The following is a 16,752-nucleotide window of genomic DNA, read 5'->3' on the forward strand; positions in this document are numbered from 1 at the left end:
CCAAGAGAGCAGGGGTATGGGGGGGGGTGTGTTATTCCCCCCCCTCCCCGAGAAGGGGCAGCGAGGGGCGAAGCGCGGCGGGTCCCCGCCGGGCCCGAAGGGGTTACGGGGGGGCGTGGCTAGAGGTAAGGGGGCGGGGTTAGCGTGAGGAGGCGTAGCTAGCGTGAGGGACGGGCTCAGCGTGAGGGGCGGAGCTAACGTAAGAGGCGGGCTTAGCGTGCGTGGGGGCGGGGCCAGCGGCAGGGCGGGCGCTGATTGGCGGCGGGGCGGGTTGTTTGTGCGCGGCGGGGCCGGGGCCGGGGGGCGAGTGGCCGGGGGGCCGCGGTCGCCATGCGGCTGCTGCGGTGCCTGGCGAAGCGGGCGGCGCTGGCCGGTGTCCCCACCTACATCGAGCACTTCAGCAAGTTCTCGCCCTCGCCGCTCTCCATGAAGCAGTTCCTGGACTTCGGTAAATACCCCCCCCCCCCCCCCAGTCCTTCTCCGTTCCCCGGGAGACACCCCCCGCTTCCTCCCGGAACACCCCCGCTCCGGGTAAATCCCCCCAAATCCCCCCCTGCGCGGTAAATACTCGGTGTGGGGGCGGTGCTGTGGGGCGGGACCTCTGTGCACACACCCCCGGTAAATTCACCCGCCCCCCGCCGGTAAATAAATACTTGGGGGGGGGGGGGGGGGGGGCTGCGGGTGCTGCCGCTCCAGTGAGCGTCCGGGCCTGGGTAATTATAACACCCCCCCCGCAAATACCCAGTGGTTATTTTGGAGGAATTTTTTCCCCCCTTCTCAGGTGCTCCCCAACTTGGGTAAATATCTCTCCTCAACCCCCCCCATCGGGGAATACTCCCGGGTAAATAACTGGGGGTGGGAATAGGGTCTCCTGCTGGGGGGTGAGGGGTCTTCCCTTGCCCCTCCCCACCCCCATAACGACCCACATTGGGGTGTCACCCCCCCCAAGAGCAAGGAATAACCTGGGTAAATACCCCCCTGGGGAAGGGGTGTCACCCCCCTACGGGCAAGGAATAACCTGGGTAAATACCCCCCTGGGGAAGGGCTGGGTGGATGTGCACCCCCCCCCCCCCGCTGTGCTCCTCGGGATAGATACCCCCCTGTAAATACCCCCCCGCCCTAGGATACCTCCTGCCCCCACCAGGTAATAACCCCGTGCGGGGGACCCCACATTGCCCCCAGTGTGTCCCCCCTGCAGCCGGGTAAATACCTGCCTGCCCCCCCAGCACCCCCAGGGGGGTGACATGAGTCCTGCCCCACAAGCAAACACTCTGGGTAAATACCCCCGGGAGGTGGAGATACCCCCACCCGTCGCTGTCACCTGTCCTGGGCCCCTCCTGTCCCCCCCCCCAGGGGTTTTACTGTCAGCACTATATTTACCCGTGTAATTAAAAATATATTTACGCAGGGCTGGCAGCTGTTCCCTGGGGTGTCCCCAGCCTGGGCCCCCTCTGGTTCTGCCCCATCCCACCACTAGGACATCCCCCCCCCCGAGTCTTCTTCACATTTCAGCTCCATCCCGTGTCCCTCCTCCCCAGGGACGTGTCCCTCCAGGCTCTCAGGGACAGTCCCCCCCCCCGGTTGGGAATATCCACATCCTGGGGACAATTTGGGGTGTCCCCGTGGCAGAGGCTCCCCCACATTCTGGCACCACCGGGCTGAGGGTTTGGTTTGGGTGGTCCAGGTCCTTCTTATCTCCAAATCACCCTTGGGGGGGGGGGCTTCCAGCCCCAGTCTGGGCTGCCCTGGGCTGTGCCCCCCCCCGCCAGCCCTCTCAGCCCCATCAGCGTCCCCCTCCAAGCTGCTCCCACCACCTCTGCTCCAGTCCCCCCAGTTTCCCCCAGCAGAGGAGCAGGAGTGAAGCTACCGCTGGGGCTGGGGGTGTCAAACTGGGGCTCAGCTCGTGTCCCCCCCCCGCCAGGCTCCAGCAATGCCTGTGAGAAGACCTCCTTTGCCTTCCTGCGGCAGGAGCTGCCCGTCCGCCTCTCCAACATCATGAAGGAGATCAACCTGCTGCCGGACCGCGTCCTGCGCACCCCCTCCGTCCAGCTGGTGCAGAGCTGGTGAGATGGGGGGGCCCCACCGTCACCACCGGGGGTCCTGCCGCCTGCAGGACCACCCCATCCCATGCCGTGTGGGGTGTGGAGGTGCCACCACCGTCATCTGTGAGGGTCCTGCTGTCACCACTGGTCCTGCTCATGGGGGTCCCACAGCTGACACTTCTGTGGGTCCTGCTGTCACCAACGGGTCCTGCTGCCACCACAGGTCCCACCGTTGTAGCTCATGGGGGTCCCACCACTGACACTTTTGTGGGTCCTGCTGCCACCACGGGTCCTGCTGCTTGGGGGTCCCACCATCGTAGCTCGTGGGGATCCCACTTTTGAGGGTCCTGCTGCCACCACAGGTTCCACCGTTGTAGCTCATGGGGGTCCCCCTGCTGGCACTTGTGTGGGTCCTGCTGCCACCATGGATCCTGCTTCCCAGGGTCCCACTACCTCAGGTCCCACTGTTGTCACCCAGAGGGGTCCCACCACTGTCACCCACCTGGGTGCCACTCTGGGTCACCCCCCATCACCTGCACGGCTCATGCCACCGCTGTCGTCTGGGGAGGGGATGGGGGTCCTGCTGTCACCACAGGTCCCGCCACCACCGCGTGTCCCACCGCTGCCACCGACTGTCCTCCCCAGCAGGTCCGGAGGACGTTCCTGGGGCTGGGGGGGGTGGACAGGGACAGGTGGCTGGCAGGGAAGCACCCAGCTAGTGCCACACCATGCCCTTGGGTGACAAGGGCTGCAGGCCCCTCAGGGACACCCCCATGCCAACGGGGTGTCCCCAGCCATCAAGGAGTCACTGATGCCACCTCCATCTCCTGCCCCCCAAAACAGCCAAGCCAGCCCTGATGGCCAGGGGGGTCCATGTCCTCGGGGGGGGCTGTTTCTGGGTGTCCCTTTAAGTGCCCTGTCCCCCTGCCAGCTCCAGCAGCGTGAACCTTCTCCCGGTGTTGCCACGTGACGAGCTGTTTGTGCAGCGTCCTTGTCCCCTGCCAGCCCTGCCTGCCCCTGCCAGAGTGGGCAGGCAGCGGGATCCGGCCAGGCCACGATCCCACACCCCCCCTGCGGGGACTCTGGGTTGCAGTGACCTTCCTCATGCCCCCCATCCCATCAGAGGGGCTGTGTCCCCAAGTGTCCCCAAGGGCCACTGTGCCAGCAGCGGGGTGGGACAAACTTGGGCCCCTCTGCCAAGCACGGGGCAGTTTCAGGGGGCAGCAGCTTTTGGTGTGTGTGGGGGAGGCCTGGTTGAGGGAGTGCTGAGCTCCTCTCCCTGCTTGGGGCAGTGCCCCAGGGCACCCTGTGCCCCTGTGGGGTCCTCAGGGTGTCCCCTCTCTTTGGGGGGTTACTGGGTGGGGGGTAACCAGCTCCTTCCCCAGGTACGTCCAGAGCCTGCTGGATATCATGGAGTTCCTCGACAGGGACCCCGAGGACCAGGCCACACTGGGACAGTAAGTTGGGGGGTGACAGTGTATCCGTGACACCCCTTGTCCCTGATCCCAGGCTGTCACCTCCTCCCGGACTCCCACTAGTGCAAGCTGGCATCACCAAGGGGCCCTGGCACCCTGCACCCTCTATCATTCCCAAACTACCCCCACCCCACAGTGCCCTGAGCATCCCAGTGCCACTGGACTCAGCTCCGGGTCTCCCCAGTGCCACCAGCTCCTGGAGAAACCCAGCCTGGAGTGGGGCTCTGCCAGGGGAGCACGCAGGACCTACCTGTCCCTCTTTCCCCTCACCCCAAAAAGGCCATTGAATGACTCGAGCGTGGCCAGAGAAGGGCAACGGAGCTGGGGCAGGGTCTGGAGCACAGGTCTGCTGGGGAGCGGCTGGGGGAACTGGGGGGGTTCAGTCTGGAGAAGAGGAGGCTGAGGGGAGACCTCCTGGCCCTCTGCAACTCCCTGCCAGGAGGGGGCAGAGAGGGGGGATGAGTCTCTGGAGCCAAGGCCCCAGCGCCAGGCCCCGAGGGAATGGCCTCAAGCTGCCCAGGGCAGGGTCAGGCTGGCTCTGAGGAAGGATTTCTGTGCAGAAGGGGCTGTTGGGCGTTGGAATGGGCTGCCCAGGGCAGGGGGGGAGTCCCCGGGATCCCTGGGGGGGTTGAAGAGTCGGGCTGAGCCAGCGCTGAGGGATCTGGGGGAGTTGGGAAGGGTCAGGGTGAGGTTCATGGTTGGGCTGGAGGAGCTGCAAGGGCTTTTCCAACCCGGATGATTCTGGGATTCTGTGGGCACCCACCCCAAACTCTGTCCCTGTCCCCAGGTTCACGGACGCCCTGGTCACCATCCGCAACCGGCACAACGACGTGGTGCCCACCATGGCACAGGGCGTCATCGAGTACAAGGAGGCCTACGGGGACGACCCCGTCTCCAACCAGAACATCCAGTACTTCCTCGACCGCTTCTACCTGAGCCGCATCTCCATCCGCATGCTCATCAACCAGCACAGTGAGCGGCCCGGGGGGTCCCCAACTGCCCTGGGCACCCCTGGACCTCCGCCCTGCACCGGGTGTCCCACTGCCCCAAGTGTCCACATCAGCCCTGAGCATCCCTGCCAGCGCTGGGCATCCTCCCAGCCCCAGAGATTCTGCCCCAAGCATCCCCCTGCCCCAAATGCCCCCCATCCCAGCCCCAGGGATCCTGCCCCAAATGTTCCCCCCAGCCTCAAGGATCCTGCCCTGAGCATCCCCCTGCCCCAAAGGTCACCCCCAGCCCCAGGGATCCTGCTCTGAGCATCCTCACCAGCCCCAGCTGGCCCCTGGGCACATCCTAGCCCTGGCCCCCCCAGCCATGCCAGCCCTGTGCATCCCACACCCCAGCCTCAGGCTTTGCCCCCATCCTCTCCCATATGGCCCCACCCAGCCCCATTACATCCCTTTCACCCCCGGGGGGTGGCAATAAGCCCAGATTTGGGCACAGCCTGGCCTGGTGGGGGGGCCTTGGGGGGGACCCAGGTGTCTGTGGGGCCGGGGTCCCCATTGCTCGCTGTCCCCTCCCCAGCGCTGCTCTTCGATGGCAGCACCAACCCCGCGCACCCCAAACACATCGGCAGCATCGACCCCCACTGCAGCGTGGCCAACGTGGTGAGAGGTCTGTGGGGAATGGGGGGCCCACGGGGGGCATGAATTTTGGGGGGGCAGCGAGGCAGGGCGCAGCTGGTTGAAGGTCCCCCCACCCTGGATTCTCCCTGTTTGGGGAGCCATTCATGTCACAAGCTCGGGTGCCAGTCCCCTGTGCTTTTGTCACTCCAGAAGACCCCAAAAACTTTTTAGATCTGTAGGAATGTAAAATATTGGGGGGGGGGGGGGAAAGGGGGTCCTAAACGCTCCCCCTGCTTCCTGCTGGGGGTGCTGACCCCTCTGCCTCCCCCTCCCAGACGCCTACAACATGGCCAAGCTGCTGTGTGACAAGTACTACATGTCCTCACCCGACCTGGAGATCGAGGAGGTGAACGGTGAGGCTGGGCTGGGGGGGTTCCCTGTGGCAGGCTTGGGGCGGGTGGGGGGATTCTCGGGTGGCACGTTTGGGGTTGGGCAGGATGATGATGCTGACGGCTGCTCTCCTCCTCCTCCTCCGCAGCGAGCGACTCGGAGCAGCCCATCAGCATCGTCTACGTCCCCTCCCATCTCTACCACATGCTCTTTGAGCTCTTCAAGGTAACCCCAGTCCTGGGGGGGGGGGGCGGGAGGTTTTGGGGGTGTCCCCTAAACCGCAGCTGAACCCGCAGAACGCCATGAGAGCCACTGTGGAGAGCCACGAGAACAGCCCGCGGCTGCCGGCCATCAAGGTGATGGTGGCCCTGGGCCAGGAGGATCTTTCCATCAAGGTGCGTAAGGAACCACCAGCTCCATCCTGGGGGGGCCCCGAGCCCAGTCTGGGGAGGGGGGAGACACCGAGTTGGGGGGGTTGTCACCTCCCACGGTGTCTTGCAGATGAGTGACCGGGGCATGGGGGTTCCCCTGCGGAAGATCGAGCGTCTCTTCAGCTACATGTACTCCACCGCTCCCACCCCGCCGCTGGGCACCGGGGGCGCCCCCCTGGTAGGTGCCCCCCTGGTAGGTGCCAAGGGGGCCCCTCACAACCCTGGGGGAACGGGGACGGGGTGGAGGTCTGTGGCTGAGGGTGACATGGGGACGTTTGGGGGAGGATGGAGTGGCGTGGGGGTGCTCTTGGGGTGGCGTGGGGAGGTTTGGGGGTGCCTGGGGTGGGATGGGGAGGTTTGGGCTTGGCATGGGGACATTTTGGAATAGCTTGGGGGGGTTTGAGGAGTGCGTAGGGGTGGCTGGGTGACATAGGGGTGCTTTGGGGGTGGCATGGGGACATTTGGCGTGGCTGGAGTGGCATAGGGGTACTTTGGGGGTGGCATGGGGACATTTGGGGTGGCTGGAGTGGCATAGGAGTACTTTGGGGGTGGCATGGGGACATTTGGGGTGGCTGGACTGGCATAGGGGTCCTTTGGGGGTGGCATGGGGACATTTGGGGGTGGCTGGGTGGCATAGGCATACTTTGGGGGTGTCATGGGGACATTTGGCGTGGCTGGAGTGGCATAGGGGTACTTTGGAGGTGGCATGGGGACATTTGGGGTGGCTGGAGTGGCATAGGGGTACTTTGGGGGTGGCATGGGGACATTTGGGGTGGCTGGAGTGGCATAGGGGTACTTTGGGGGTGGCATGGGGACATTTGGGGGTGGCTGGGTGGCATAGGCATACTTTGGGGGTGGCATGGGGACGTTTGGGGTGGCATAGGGACGTTTAGGGTGGCTGGAGTGGCATAGGGGTACTTTGGGGGTGGCGGCATAGGGGTACTTTGGGGGTGGCTGGAGCAGCTGAAGAGTGTTTGGGGTAGCATGGGGAGGTTTGAACTTGGCATGGGGACTTTCGGGGACATTTAGTAACTTGGGAACATTTTGGGAGTGTCTGGGGGTGGCATGGGCGTGCTTGGGAGTGGCATGGGGACATTTGGGCATGCTTGGGTGTGACACAGGGACATTTTTGGGGTGACATGGGGACATCTGTGTGTACCTGGGGAGGTTTGAGAGTGGCGTGGTGACCCCGGGGGGTGCCTGGAGGTGGCACGTGGACACTCATGGGTGCCCATGGTGCCACTTGGGGTGGCATCAGGAGGCTTGGGGTCCCCTGGGGGTATTGGGGACCCCCCCACACCCCATCTCCTCCCCCCCCTCAGGCTGGCTTTGGCTACGGCTTGCCCATCTCCCGCCTCTACGCCAAGTACTTCCAGGGGGACCTGCAGCTCTTCTCCATGGAGGGCTTCGGCACCGACGCCGTCATCTACCTAAAGGTGGGTTTTTCCCCCCTGGGACAGGACGGGGGGGGGGGCTGCAGCCTCGTCGGGGGGTGCCCAGGGCCCTCCCCAGCCCCTCCGTGTCTCCCACAGGCCCTGTCCACGGACTCGGTGGAGCGATTGCCCGTCTACAACAAGTCGGCGTGGCGGCACTACCAGGCCAGCCAGGAAGCGGGGGACTGGTGCGTCCCCAGCACCGAACCCAAAAACACCTCCACTTACCGTGTCCCCTAGGGCCCCCCCGGGGGCTCACTGCCCCCCCAGGCTGTAGATAGCCCCTCACCCTGGCTACCAGGCCCCTCCCGGGGTGTCCCCCATCACCCTGGGGTGATGTTTTATGCTGGCGTGGGGTTTTAGCATCCCAGTTTTGGGGTTCACCGGGAAGCATGTGAAATGTGGGGGGTGGGGGGTGCTCCCAGTACCCCCCCACACCTTGGTGGCACTTAGGTACGTAGCTGGGGGTGGTGTTGGAGCAGTGTGGAGGGGTTAGAACCCCTGTTGCCCCCCCTGCACACACACACACCCCTTGGCACCCACCCCAGGAGGGTGCACCCCAGGGGCAGCGAGGGGCTGATCCTTTCCCAGTATGACCAGTAGCACTTCCCTACCCCTCCAGTCCTGACAGGGTGGGGGGACCAGGCCTGAGCTCCCCCCTCTCCCCAGCTCCCTGCACTGTCCCTGGTATTGCACTACTGAGCTGTTTTTAACTGCGTGTGCCCCCCCTGCACCCCCCTCCCCGGGGTGAGTTCCCCACAGGTGAGGTCCCCAGGACCCTCCCCCTGCTCCCCCACATTTCCCCCCCACCCCCGCCCCCCCGTCAGTAAATTGGATGTTGACTGAGCTCCTAGTGTGGCTTTTTGGGGTCCCAGGAACCACCGCCCCCCTTTGTGCCCTCCCCCCCGTGCCTCAGTTTACCCACCCGGGCTTGGGAGGAGGCTGCTGTGTCACAGCACCCTGGGCACAGACACGGGGTGGCACTTAGGGACAGGGGTGGCACTGGGGGGGTACACAGGTCTTGGGGAGGAGCCATGCTCTGTCCCCCACCTCCTGTTGCCCCCCCCAGCCTGGCACTGAGCTCCCCCCACAGCCCATCTTGTCCCCCAGCCCCATCCCAGTCAGGCTCACGCTGGTCGCACTGGTTTGCACTGGCCCTTGATACCCTTTTATTTCCTGGGGTGTCCCCCGGGGCACCGTATTTGGAGCTGGGGGACGGGGGGGCGGGGCGGGGACGGGGTCACTCCCCACACCCCAACTTGGGGGGTGTATGCATCTGGAGGGGGTCAGGCCATGCACTGTCCTCAGCCGGTGCCACACCATGCCAGGGTGGGGCCGGGGTGCGAGGGGTGGCTGTGAACCCCCCCAGACCCCTCGGGGTGGGGTGACAGGTTTGGGGAGGTGTTGGGGAGGGGACGGGGGTGTCCAATGTGCCATTTGCATCCAGAAAAGGGGCCCATGGGAGGCCCGGACTGTGCCCGTGTGGGGTGCAGGCGGGGAGGGGGCGGCTGGAGGAGGGGGGGGGGGGCACTTGCCGCTCTGTGCCCGTCTCAGCCTGGCACCGCCGACCCTCGGCCGCGGCGGCGTTTCCCGTGCCGGGGCCGGGTGCCCCCCGGGGTGTCCCAGGGGCTGTGGGTGGGGAGGGGGTGCAGGGGCGCTCCCAGCCCCCCGCTTAGCTCCGTCGCTGCTCCTGGTCCTTCTTCTTCTGCTTCTCCCGCTGCTTCTCCGCCTTCTCCTGGGCCTTGCGCTCCTTCTCCACGGCCAAGCTCAGCTCCTTGAGCTTCCGCTTCAGCACGGCGCGGTCCTGCGAGCTGCCCACGCCCAGCGCCTGCCGGCACAGCCGGGCGCTGGGGCCACGCCACCCTCCCCACGGCCTTGGGGCTCCAGCACCCCCCTGCCCTGTGAACCAGCCCTTTAGGGTACCTGGAACCCCCCTGCACTGCCTGTCCTCAGGATCATCTTGCTGAGGTACCTACAACGTCCCATCTGTCTCCTTGACTTGCCCATTGGGATACCTGGAACCTCACCCCACCTCCTGCCCCATAGATCAGCCAGTTAGGGCAAGAGGTACCCCATGGTGAGTCCATTGGAGTACCTAGAACCTACCTCTGTCTGCCCCATGGAGCAGCCCATTGGAGAACCTAGAGCCTCTTGTTCTGTGATGAGTCCATTTAGGTACCTAGAACCCTTCCCAACCTCCTGCCCCATGGAGCACCCTCATGGGGTACCTAGAACCTTCCTAGGGCTGTCATATGGAGCACCCTGTTGGGACACCTAGAACCTCTTGCTCTACAACTGAGCCTGTTAGGGTACCTAGAACCCAGCCAGACCTCCTGCCCCATGGAGCACCCTGTTGGGGTACCTAGAACCCTCCTAGAACTGTCCCATGGAGCACCCCATTGAGGTACCTAGAACCTCTTGCCCTACAACTGAGCCTGTTGGAGTACCTGGAATCCATCCAGACCTCCTGCCCCATGGAGCACCCCATTGGGGTACCTAGAACCTCTTGCCCTACAACCGAGCCTGTTGGAGTACCTGGAACTCCCTGCACCCCAGCAGAAGAGGGCCCCCCCTGCAGCCCCGTACCTTGAGCTTGGCGCCGTCGAGGTGCAGGAGCCGTGGACCATCGACGCCGTGGGCCGAGAACTCCTCCACGTACTGCTCCAGGTTGAGGCTCTCCAGCCACTGTCCCACCTGCTGGCACGTCCAGCCCGCGGCCGCGCCGGGGGGCTCATCCAGGAACTGAGCACAGGGGGCTGGGCGTTAACAGGGGGTCCCCAGGGCAAGTGGTGTGGGGGGGCGGGGGACGCCCCCACCCCCAGGGCTCACCTCGTCCGAGGACTGTGACAGGGTGTGGTAGGGGTAGGAGCACTTGGTGGCGGTGGGGCCGGGCAGGCGGGGGCTGGCGCTGGGCGGTGGGGAGTCCTCGCTCAGCGTCGAGTCCTGGGGCAGCGGGAGGGGCGAGGGCAGGGCTTGGCCCCGCTGCCCCCCCCAGAACAGCCTGCGGCCCCCCAGCACCCTCCCTGTAGCCGCCCTCCCCAGAGGGCTCTGCCTCCCTAGAGGGCGACCAGACCCTGGGGGGCGTTGATCCCCCCCAAAGCCATCTTGACCCTATGGGGCTTTGAACCCCCTCGTAGCTCTCCTGACCCCACAGAGCTCTGACCCCTCCCCTATAGCTCTCCTGGCCCCACAGAGCTCTGCCCCCTCCCCTATAGCTCTCCTGGCCCCACAGAGCTCTGACCCCTCCCCTATAGCTCTCCTGGCCCCACAGAGCTCTGCCCCCTCCCCTATAGCTCTCCTGGCCCCACAGAGCTCTGACCCCTCCCCTGCAGCTATCTTGACCCTATGGGGCTTCGTCCCCTGTCCCTATAGCTGCCTTTGACCTCTCCTCCTAGGAGCACCAACTGCCTTCCCTACAGCCCCCTGGCCCTACAGGGCTCCCCTATATTCCCCCCCCCCCCATAGGCCGGGCCCCCCCCCATTCCCAGGCACTGACCTGGGAGGCGGATTTGGCGGGGCTGAGCCCCTCGTGCCGGGGGGAGCCGGCGGGTGACGCGGAGCCGGGCGAGGCCGAGCCCCTCGCGCTGTCCGAGAACCAGGAGAAGGGCAGGAAGGGTGACCCCGAGGGGCGGCCGGGACCCTCCACCGCCTCCCTGGGGACAGAGCCACGTTAGACTCCCGGGGCTGTCCCCGTGCGGCCCCCCCAGCCCCTGCCCCGCGGGGGGGGGGTCCCTCACCTGCTGCCCATGGACAGGCGGTTGCTGCCCTTCTCCTTGCGGCTCTTGCTGGAGGACGCCCGGCGCAGGGTCACCCTGGGGAGGGAGCCGGGTTGGAGGGGAGCGGGGTACCCCAATGGCTGTGCCCCCCACCACCCCCCCATCCATCCTCAGAGACGCCTCCATCCTCTTCTGTGGATCCTCCTCCCCCCGCACCTCCCTCTCGCCGCACATCCCTCCATCTTTCCGTCCCTCTGGGCATCTCTCCATCTATTCCTCCATCTTTCCGCTGCACCTCTCCATCCCATCAGCCATCCCCCTGCAGCCCTCCCTCCCTCCCTCCCTCCCTCCCCCCTTATCCCTTCCATCCTCCTGAACCCCTCTACACTCCTTCACCCCCCTGCACCCCTTCCTCTCTCCATCCCCCCTCTATTCCTCTCCCTTCATCCTCCTGCATCCCTCCATCCCCCTCCATCCCCTCTACCCTCCTCCCCTCCCTCCCTCCATCCTCCTGCATCCCTCCATCCCCCTCCATCCCCTCTCCCTCCCTCCATCCCCCCCGTACCCCCCCGGACCAGCTCTCACCCCAAATCCAAAAACTTCCTCCGTGTTTTCTTATCGAGCCCCACGGTGGGGCTGGCCGGCTCGGGGGGGCTCATGTCCCGGCTGTCGTCTGCAGAAGGAGGATGGGGGTGTCACCCACTGCCCCCCACGTGGGTGCTGGGGGGGTGCCAGGGTGCCCCCCAGCTCTGAAAGGCGGGGGGGGGTGTTCACCTTCGCTGTGCCGCTGGGGCCGGGCGTCGCGGCGGGCGAAGCCGGGCGAGCTGTCGGAGCTGTGGCAGGATTTGGGCGAGGGGGTGCCCGCCAGCCCCTCCTGGGACGAGGCGTTGGTGAGGGGCCGGTAGCGGCTGAGGGGGGGCGAGGAAGCCGGGGGGTCCCCCAGCGCCCGCAGCACCGCCCCCGCCTCGAAGGAGAACTCGGCGCCGCGGGAGAAGGGCGAGGGGGCCGGGGGGCCACCATCACCCTCAGCTCCCTGGGGGGGCACACGGCATGGGGGGGGGGGGGGGTGTCAAACCCCTGCATCCCCCCTCTTGGGGTGTCCCCCATCCCCTCCCTCCCCGCAGCCATGGCATCCCCCCAAACCCTTCCCCTGGGTCCATGGTGCCCCCCCGAACCCTGCGGTTCCCCGGCCCCCCCAGCCCCCCCCGGGGCTCACCGCCGCCTCGGGCCCCTCGTCGCCCTCGGTGGAGCTGGCGCTGTCTCGCAGGCGGGAGCGGGAGGGCCGGTGCCGGCGGCCCTTGGCTAGCAGCCGGGCTCGGGCCTTCTGCAGGCTGGTGTCCAGGCGCGGGGTCTCTGGAACCACAGCGGTAAAATCTGGGGGTGAAAGAGAGACCGGGGCAGAGAGAGAGAGAGAGACGGACAGACAGACAGAGCGGGGAGGGGCAGGGGCAAATGGATGGGGAGGGAGGGAGGGAGGGAGGAGGAGATGGACGGACAGATGGACAGGGAGGGAGGGAGGGAGAGATGGACAGTAGGGACAAGGGGATATGAGGGAGGGACGGAAGGACAGATGGACAGGTAGGGAGAGGGAAGATGCGGGTGGAGGGATGGATGGAGAGAGGGAGGAGATGGAAGGACAGACGGACAGGGAGAGGGAAGACAGGGAGGGAGGGATGGGGAGATGGATGGACGGATGGGGAGCAGGGACAAGGAGATCCACGGGAGGAGATGGATGGACAGATGGACAAGGAGAGGGAAGACAGGGAGGGAGGGAGGGAGAGATGGACAGTAGGGACAAGGAGATCCAAGGGAGGGATGGAAGGACAGATGGACAGGTAGGGAGAGGGAAGATGCGGGTGGAGGGATGGATGGAGAGAGGGAGGAGATGGAAGGACAGATGGACAGGGAGAGGGAAGACAAGGGTGGGTGAACACAGGGAAAAGGAGGTGGGGGATGGACAGACAGGTGGGGAGGGACAGAGGGAGAGGGATGGGGCCAGGCAGAGGAGATGGAGGGACAGAGGGATGCGTAGGGACAGGAGGACGGGCATGGGGGGACAGACGGCCGGGCGGGGGCAGGGAGAGCGTCGGAGGGAGAGATGGACGGACAGACGGTCAGGGGGAGGGAGCCAGCCCGGTGGAGAGGGGACAGAGGGACAGCGGGACACGGGGACAGGGGAGACGGGGGAGGGGGACGGGGAGAGGGGAGCGTTGGGGACGTGGGTGGATGGGGCACCCCGGTGGGGGGGGACAGGGGACAGGGGACAGAGAGAAGTGTTCAAAGAGCCGCCCCGGCACGGGGACGGGAGCAGGGGGTGTCCTGAGGACAGCGTGTCCCCGTCACCCGGGGGGGTCTGAGGGGGGATCCCCCCGCCCCCCCATGTCCCTGCCCGGCCGCGGCCTCCTGCACCCCAACCCCAGCCCGTGTCCCCGTGTCACCCCGTGCCCACACCCATGTGTCCCCACGTCCCCCTGACCCACGCATGGCCCCTGGCCACTGTCCCCAGCCCCACACGTGTCCCCCGGCCACCATCCGCTGCCCCATGCGTGTCCCCCCCTGACCACTGTCCCCAGCCCCACACATGTTCCCTGGTCACTGTCACCTGCCCACGTGTGTCCCCTGGCCACCGTCCCCTGCCCCACATGTGTCCTCTGGCCACCAGCCCCACGCGTGTCCCCTGGCCACTGTCCCCTGCCCCACATGTGTCCTCTGGCCACCAGCCCCATGCGTGTCCCCCCCGACCACTGTCCCCAGCCCCACATGTGTCCTCTGGCCACCAGCCCCACGCGTGTCCCCTGGCCATCATCCCCTGCCCCACATGTGTCCTCCGGCCACCAGCCCCACGTGTGTCCCCTGGCCACCGTCCCCTGCCCCACATGTGTCCTCTGGCCACCAGCCCCACGCGTGTCCCCTGGCCATCATCCCCTGCCCCACATGTGTCCTCCGGCCACCAGCCCCACGTGTGTCCCCTGGCCACCGTCCCCTGCCCCACATGTGTCCTCTGGCCACCAGCCCCACGCGTGTCCCCTGGCCATCATCCCCTGCCCCACATGTGTCCTCTGGCCACCAGCCCCATGCGTGTCCCCCCCGACCACTGTCCCCAGCCCCACGTGTCCTCTGGCCACCAGCCCCATGCGTGTCCCCTGGCCACTGTCCCCTGCCCCACATGTGTCCTCTGGCCACCAGCCCCACGCGTGTCCCCTGGCCATCATCCCCTGCCCCACATGTGTCCTCTGGCCACCAGCCCCACGCGTGTCCCCTGGCCACCGTCCCCTGCCCCACATGTGTCCTCCGGCCACCAGCCCCACGCGTGTCCCCTGGCCACCATCCGCTGCCCCACGCGTGTCCCCCCACAGGTGGCTGCGTGCCCCATGCCTGTCCCCGTGTCCCCAAGCTGGTGTTGTCCCCAGTCCTAGGGTCGTGTGTGTGTGTGTGTGTGTGTGTGTGTGTGTGTGTGTCGCTGTCACCCCCCCCATCGGGCAGGAGGACACTGAGGGTGTGTGGGGACCCGTGGGGGCAGCACCCATGGGTGGCTCTGCACCCCACGCCCCCCCCGGGACTCACCGAAAACCTCATCCACGTCCTGCAGTTTGGAGACCGACATGGTGGGACAGAGCTGGGGACAGAGGGGACATCAGGGAGGGGGGACCCCATGCTGGGGGGGGGGGGGAGCGACGGGGGGGGGGGGGGAAAGGGAGCTCAGACACTCTGCAAGTGGCGGGGGGGGGCTGTCCCTGCGCTCCCAGTGTCCCCATGCCCTCAGCCTCACAGCACTGGGGGGGTGGGGGGGCAAGGACTTGTGGGGGGGAGCAGGACCCCCCCAGTTGCACATCTCCCCTATTTAGAGGTGGGGGGGATCATCCCCCCCCGGGGGTGTGTGGGGGCAGTGGGGTGAGAGCAGGCTGGCGGGGGGGGGACACACACCAGGGATGCTCTTTGCAGGGCAGCTGGGAAGGGGTTAAATCCCCGTGTGTGTGTCCCCCCCCCCGCGGTGTTTGGGGTCTCTCGGGGTTTTGGGGGGGGGAAGCTCCTGATGCCCTGGCAGCAGCGGGGAGGGGGCAGAGGGGGGGTCTGAGCGCGGTGTCCCCACCCCCAGCCTCTCCCTCCCCCCAGGGAGCCAGGGCCAGAGCGGGGCGGGGGGGGCAGGGAGGGGATTGTATCGCGGGGAGGGCGGGGGCTGTACCGGGAGGTGGGGGGGTTGTACCGGGGGTGGGGGGGTTGTACCGGGGGTGTTGTACCGGGGCTGGGGGGTTGTACCGGGGGTGGGGGGCTGTACCGGGGCTGTTGTACCGGGGGTGGGGGGGTTGTACCGGGGATGCTGTACCGGGGACGAAGGGCTGTACCGGGGGTGGGACTGTTGTACCGGGGGTGGGGGGCTGTACCGCGGCTGGGGGGGCTGTACCGAGGGACGGGGCTGTACCGGGGGGTGGGGTCGTACCGGCGCTGGGGCTGTCCCGGGGGTGGGGCTGTCCCGGGCCCGGGGGGGTTTTCCCGGGGGATGGATGGGCCGCCCGGGGGTTACGCCCTGGGGGGTGTGTGTGTGTGTGTGTGTGTGTGTGTGTGTGTGTGCGCGCCCGACCCCCCCGCCCCGACTCACCCGCGCTCCTCGGGCATCCTGGGCGCCTCCCCCCGCCGGGCCGGGCCGAGGCCGCCGGGGCAGCGCCGGGAGCGGGGCCGGGCGGAGGGCGGAGGGCGCTGCCGAGCCGGGCCGCCCCGCCGGGCCGGGGGCCGCGGGGGGGGGACAGGAACCCGGAAGCGGCCGGGGGGGAGGGGGCCGCGAGCAGCCGCCCCGCCCCGCCCCGCCCGGCCCAGGCCCGGCCCGGCTGGGCTCGGCTCAGGCAGAGCGGGCTCAGGCAGCGCCGCGGGGTGCTGAACGGACAGCGACTGGGGACACACACACACACACACACACACACACACACACACACACAGACACACACACACACAGACACACACACACACACACACACACACACACACACACACACACAGAGACACAGAGACACACACACAGAGACACACACACACACACAGACACACACACACACACACACACACACAGACACACACACACACACACACAGAGACACACACACACACACACACACACACACACACACAGACACACACACACACACACACACACACACAGACACAGACACACACACACACACACACACAGACACACACACACACACACACAGAGACACAGAGACACACACACACACACACACACAGACACACACACACACACACACACACAGACACACAGACACACACACAGACACACACACACACACACACACACAGAGACACACAGACACACACAGAGACACACAGACACACACACACACACACACAGAGACACACAGACACAGAGACACACACACACACACACACAGAGACACACAGACACACACAGAGACACACACACACACACACAGACACAGAGATACCGGATACACACACACACACACACACACAGACACCCAGAGACACACAGAGACACACACACACACACACCGGGTACACACACACACCGGGTACACACACACACAGACACGCACACAGACACACACACAGAGACACCGGGTACACACACACACACACCCAGAGACACACACCCAGAGACACCCAGAGACACAGAGACACACACACACCGGGCACACACACACCCCCAGAGACACACACAAACACAGA

At 66.3% G+C, this 16,752-nt stretch overlaps 2 protein-coding genes across 6 annotated transcripts; one reads left to right on the forward strand and one right to left on the reverse strand.

Moving 5' to 3' along the window:
* The first annotated feature begins 273 nt into the window (after positions 1–273).
* PDK2 (pyruvate dehydrogenase kinase 2) lies at positions 274–8,183 on the forward strand. Of its 3 annotated transcripts, none has more exons than XM_074926933.1 (11): positions 274–448; positions 1,922–2,063; positions 3,428–3,499; positions 4,305–4,489; positions 5,042–5,131; positions 5,418–5,524; positions 5,635–5,697; positions 5,769–5,867; positions 5,974–6,081; positions 7,226–7,339; positions 7,436–8,183. In XM_074926933.1, exons 1-11 carry the CDS (start codon positions 331–333, stop codon positions 7,574–7,576), a joined length of 1,239 nt encoding a protein of 412 aa, XP_074783034.1. In that variant the 5' UTR covers positions 274–330; the 3' UTR covers positions 7,577–8,183. The 3 variants fall into 3 exon arrangements, with proteins under 3 accessions (XP_074783034.1, XP_074783032.1, XP_074783033.1); XM_074926931.1 differs by having other exon boundaries at positions 276–448; positions 5,418–5,495; positions 5,621–5,697; positions 5,974–6,096; XM_074926932.1 differs by having other exon boundaries at positions 276–448; positions 5,418–5,495; positions 5,621–5,697.
* A 307-nt stretch (positions 8,184–8,490) lies between these two features.
* Positions 8,491–15,802, reverse strand: SAMD14 (sterile alpha motif domain containing 14). Of its 3 annotated transcripts, none has more exons than XM_074926890.1 (10): positions 15,650–15,802; positions 14,617–14,668; positions 12,269–12,405; positions 11,827–12,085; positions 11,638–11,725; positions 11,074–11,148; positions 10,833–10,989; positions 10,166–10,279; positions 9,923–10,078; positions 8,491–9,164 (listed from the first exon to the last, which is right to left on the reverse strand). In XM_074926890.1, exons 2-10 carry the CDS (start codon positions 14,654–14,656, stop codon positions 9,009–9,011), a joined length of 1,182 nt encoding a protein of 393 aa, XP_074782991.1. In that variant the 5' UTR covers positions 14,657–14,668; positions 15,650–15,802; the 3' UTR covers positions 8,491–9,008. The 3 variants fall into 3 exon arrangements, with proteins under 3 accessions (XP_074782991.1, XP_074782992.1, XP_074782990.1); XM_074926891.1 differs by having other exon boundaries at positions 11,827–11,926; positions 12,269–12,426; XM_074926889.1 differs by having other exon boundaries at positions 12,269–12,426.
* Between the last annotated feature and the right edge of the window lie 950 nt (positions 15,803–16,752).

This window comes from Athene noctua, chromosome 25 (genome assembly GCF_965140245.1).
Source record: "Athene noctua chromosome 25, bAthNoc1.hap1.1, whole genome shotgun sequence".
Taxonomy (NCBI): domain Eukaryota; kingdom Metazoa; phylum Chordata; class Aves; order Strigiformes; family Strigidae; genus Athene; species Athene noctua.

Excerpts from the sequence above, each read along its gene's own strand:
- PDK2 (XM_074926933.1), top strand. The coding sequence starts at position 331 with ATGCGGCTGCTGCGGTGCCTGGCGAAGCGGGCGGCGCTGGCCGGTGTC. Across the intron at positions 5,525-5,634 it reads GGCTGGGGGGGTTCCCTGTG|CAGCCCATCAGCATCGTCTA; the intron begins GCAGGCTTGGGG and ends AGCGACTCGGAG. Across the intron at positions 6,082-7,225 it reads GCACCGGGGGCGCCCCCCTG|GCTGGCTTTGGCTACGGCTT; the intron begins GTAGGTGCCCCC and ends CCCCCCCCTCAG.
- SAMD14 (XM_074926889.1), bottom strand. The coding sequence starts at position 14,656 with ATGTCGGTCTCCAAACTGCAGGACGTGGATGAGGTTTTCG. Across the intron at positions 11,149-11,637 it reads AGGAAGTTTTTGGATTTGGG|GGTGACCCTGCGCCGGGCGT; the intron begins GTGAGAGCTGGT and ends CTCCCTCCCCAG. Across the intron at positions 10,079-10,165 it reads TGTCACAGTCCTCGGACGAG|TTCCTGGATGAGCCCCCCGG; the intron begins GTGAGCCCTGGG and ends CCCTGTGCTCAG.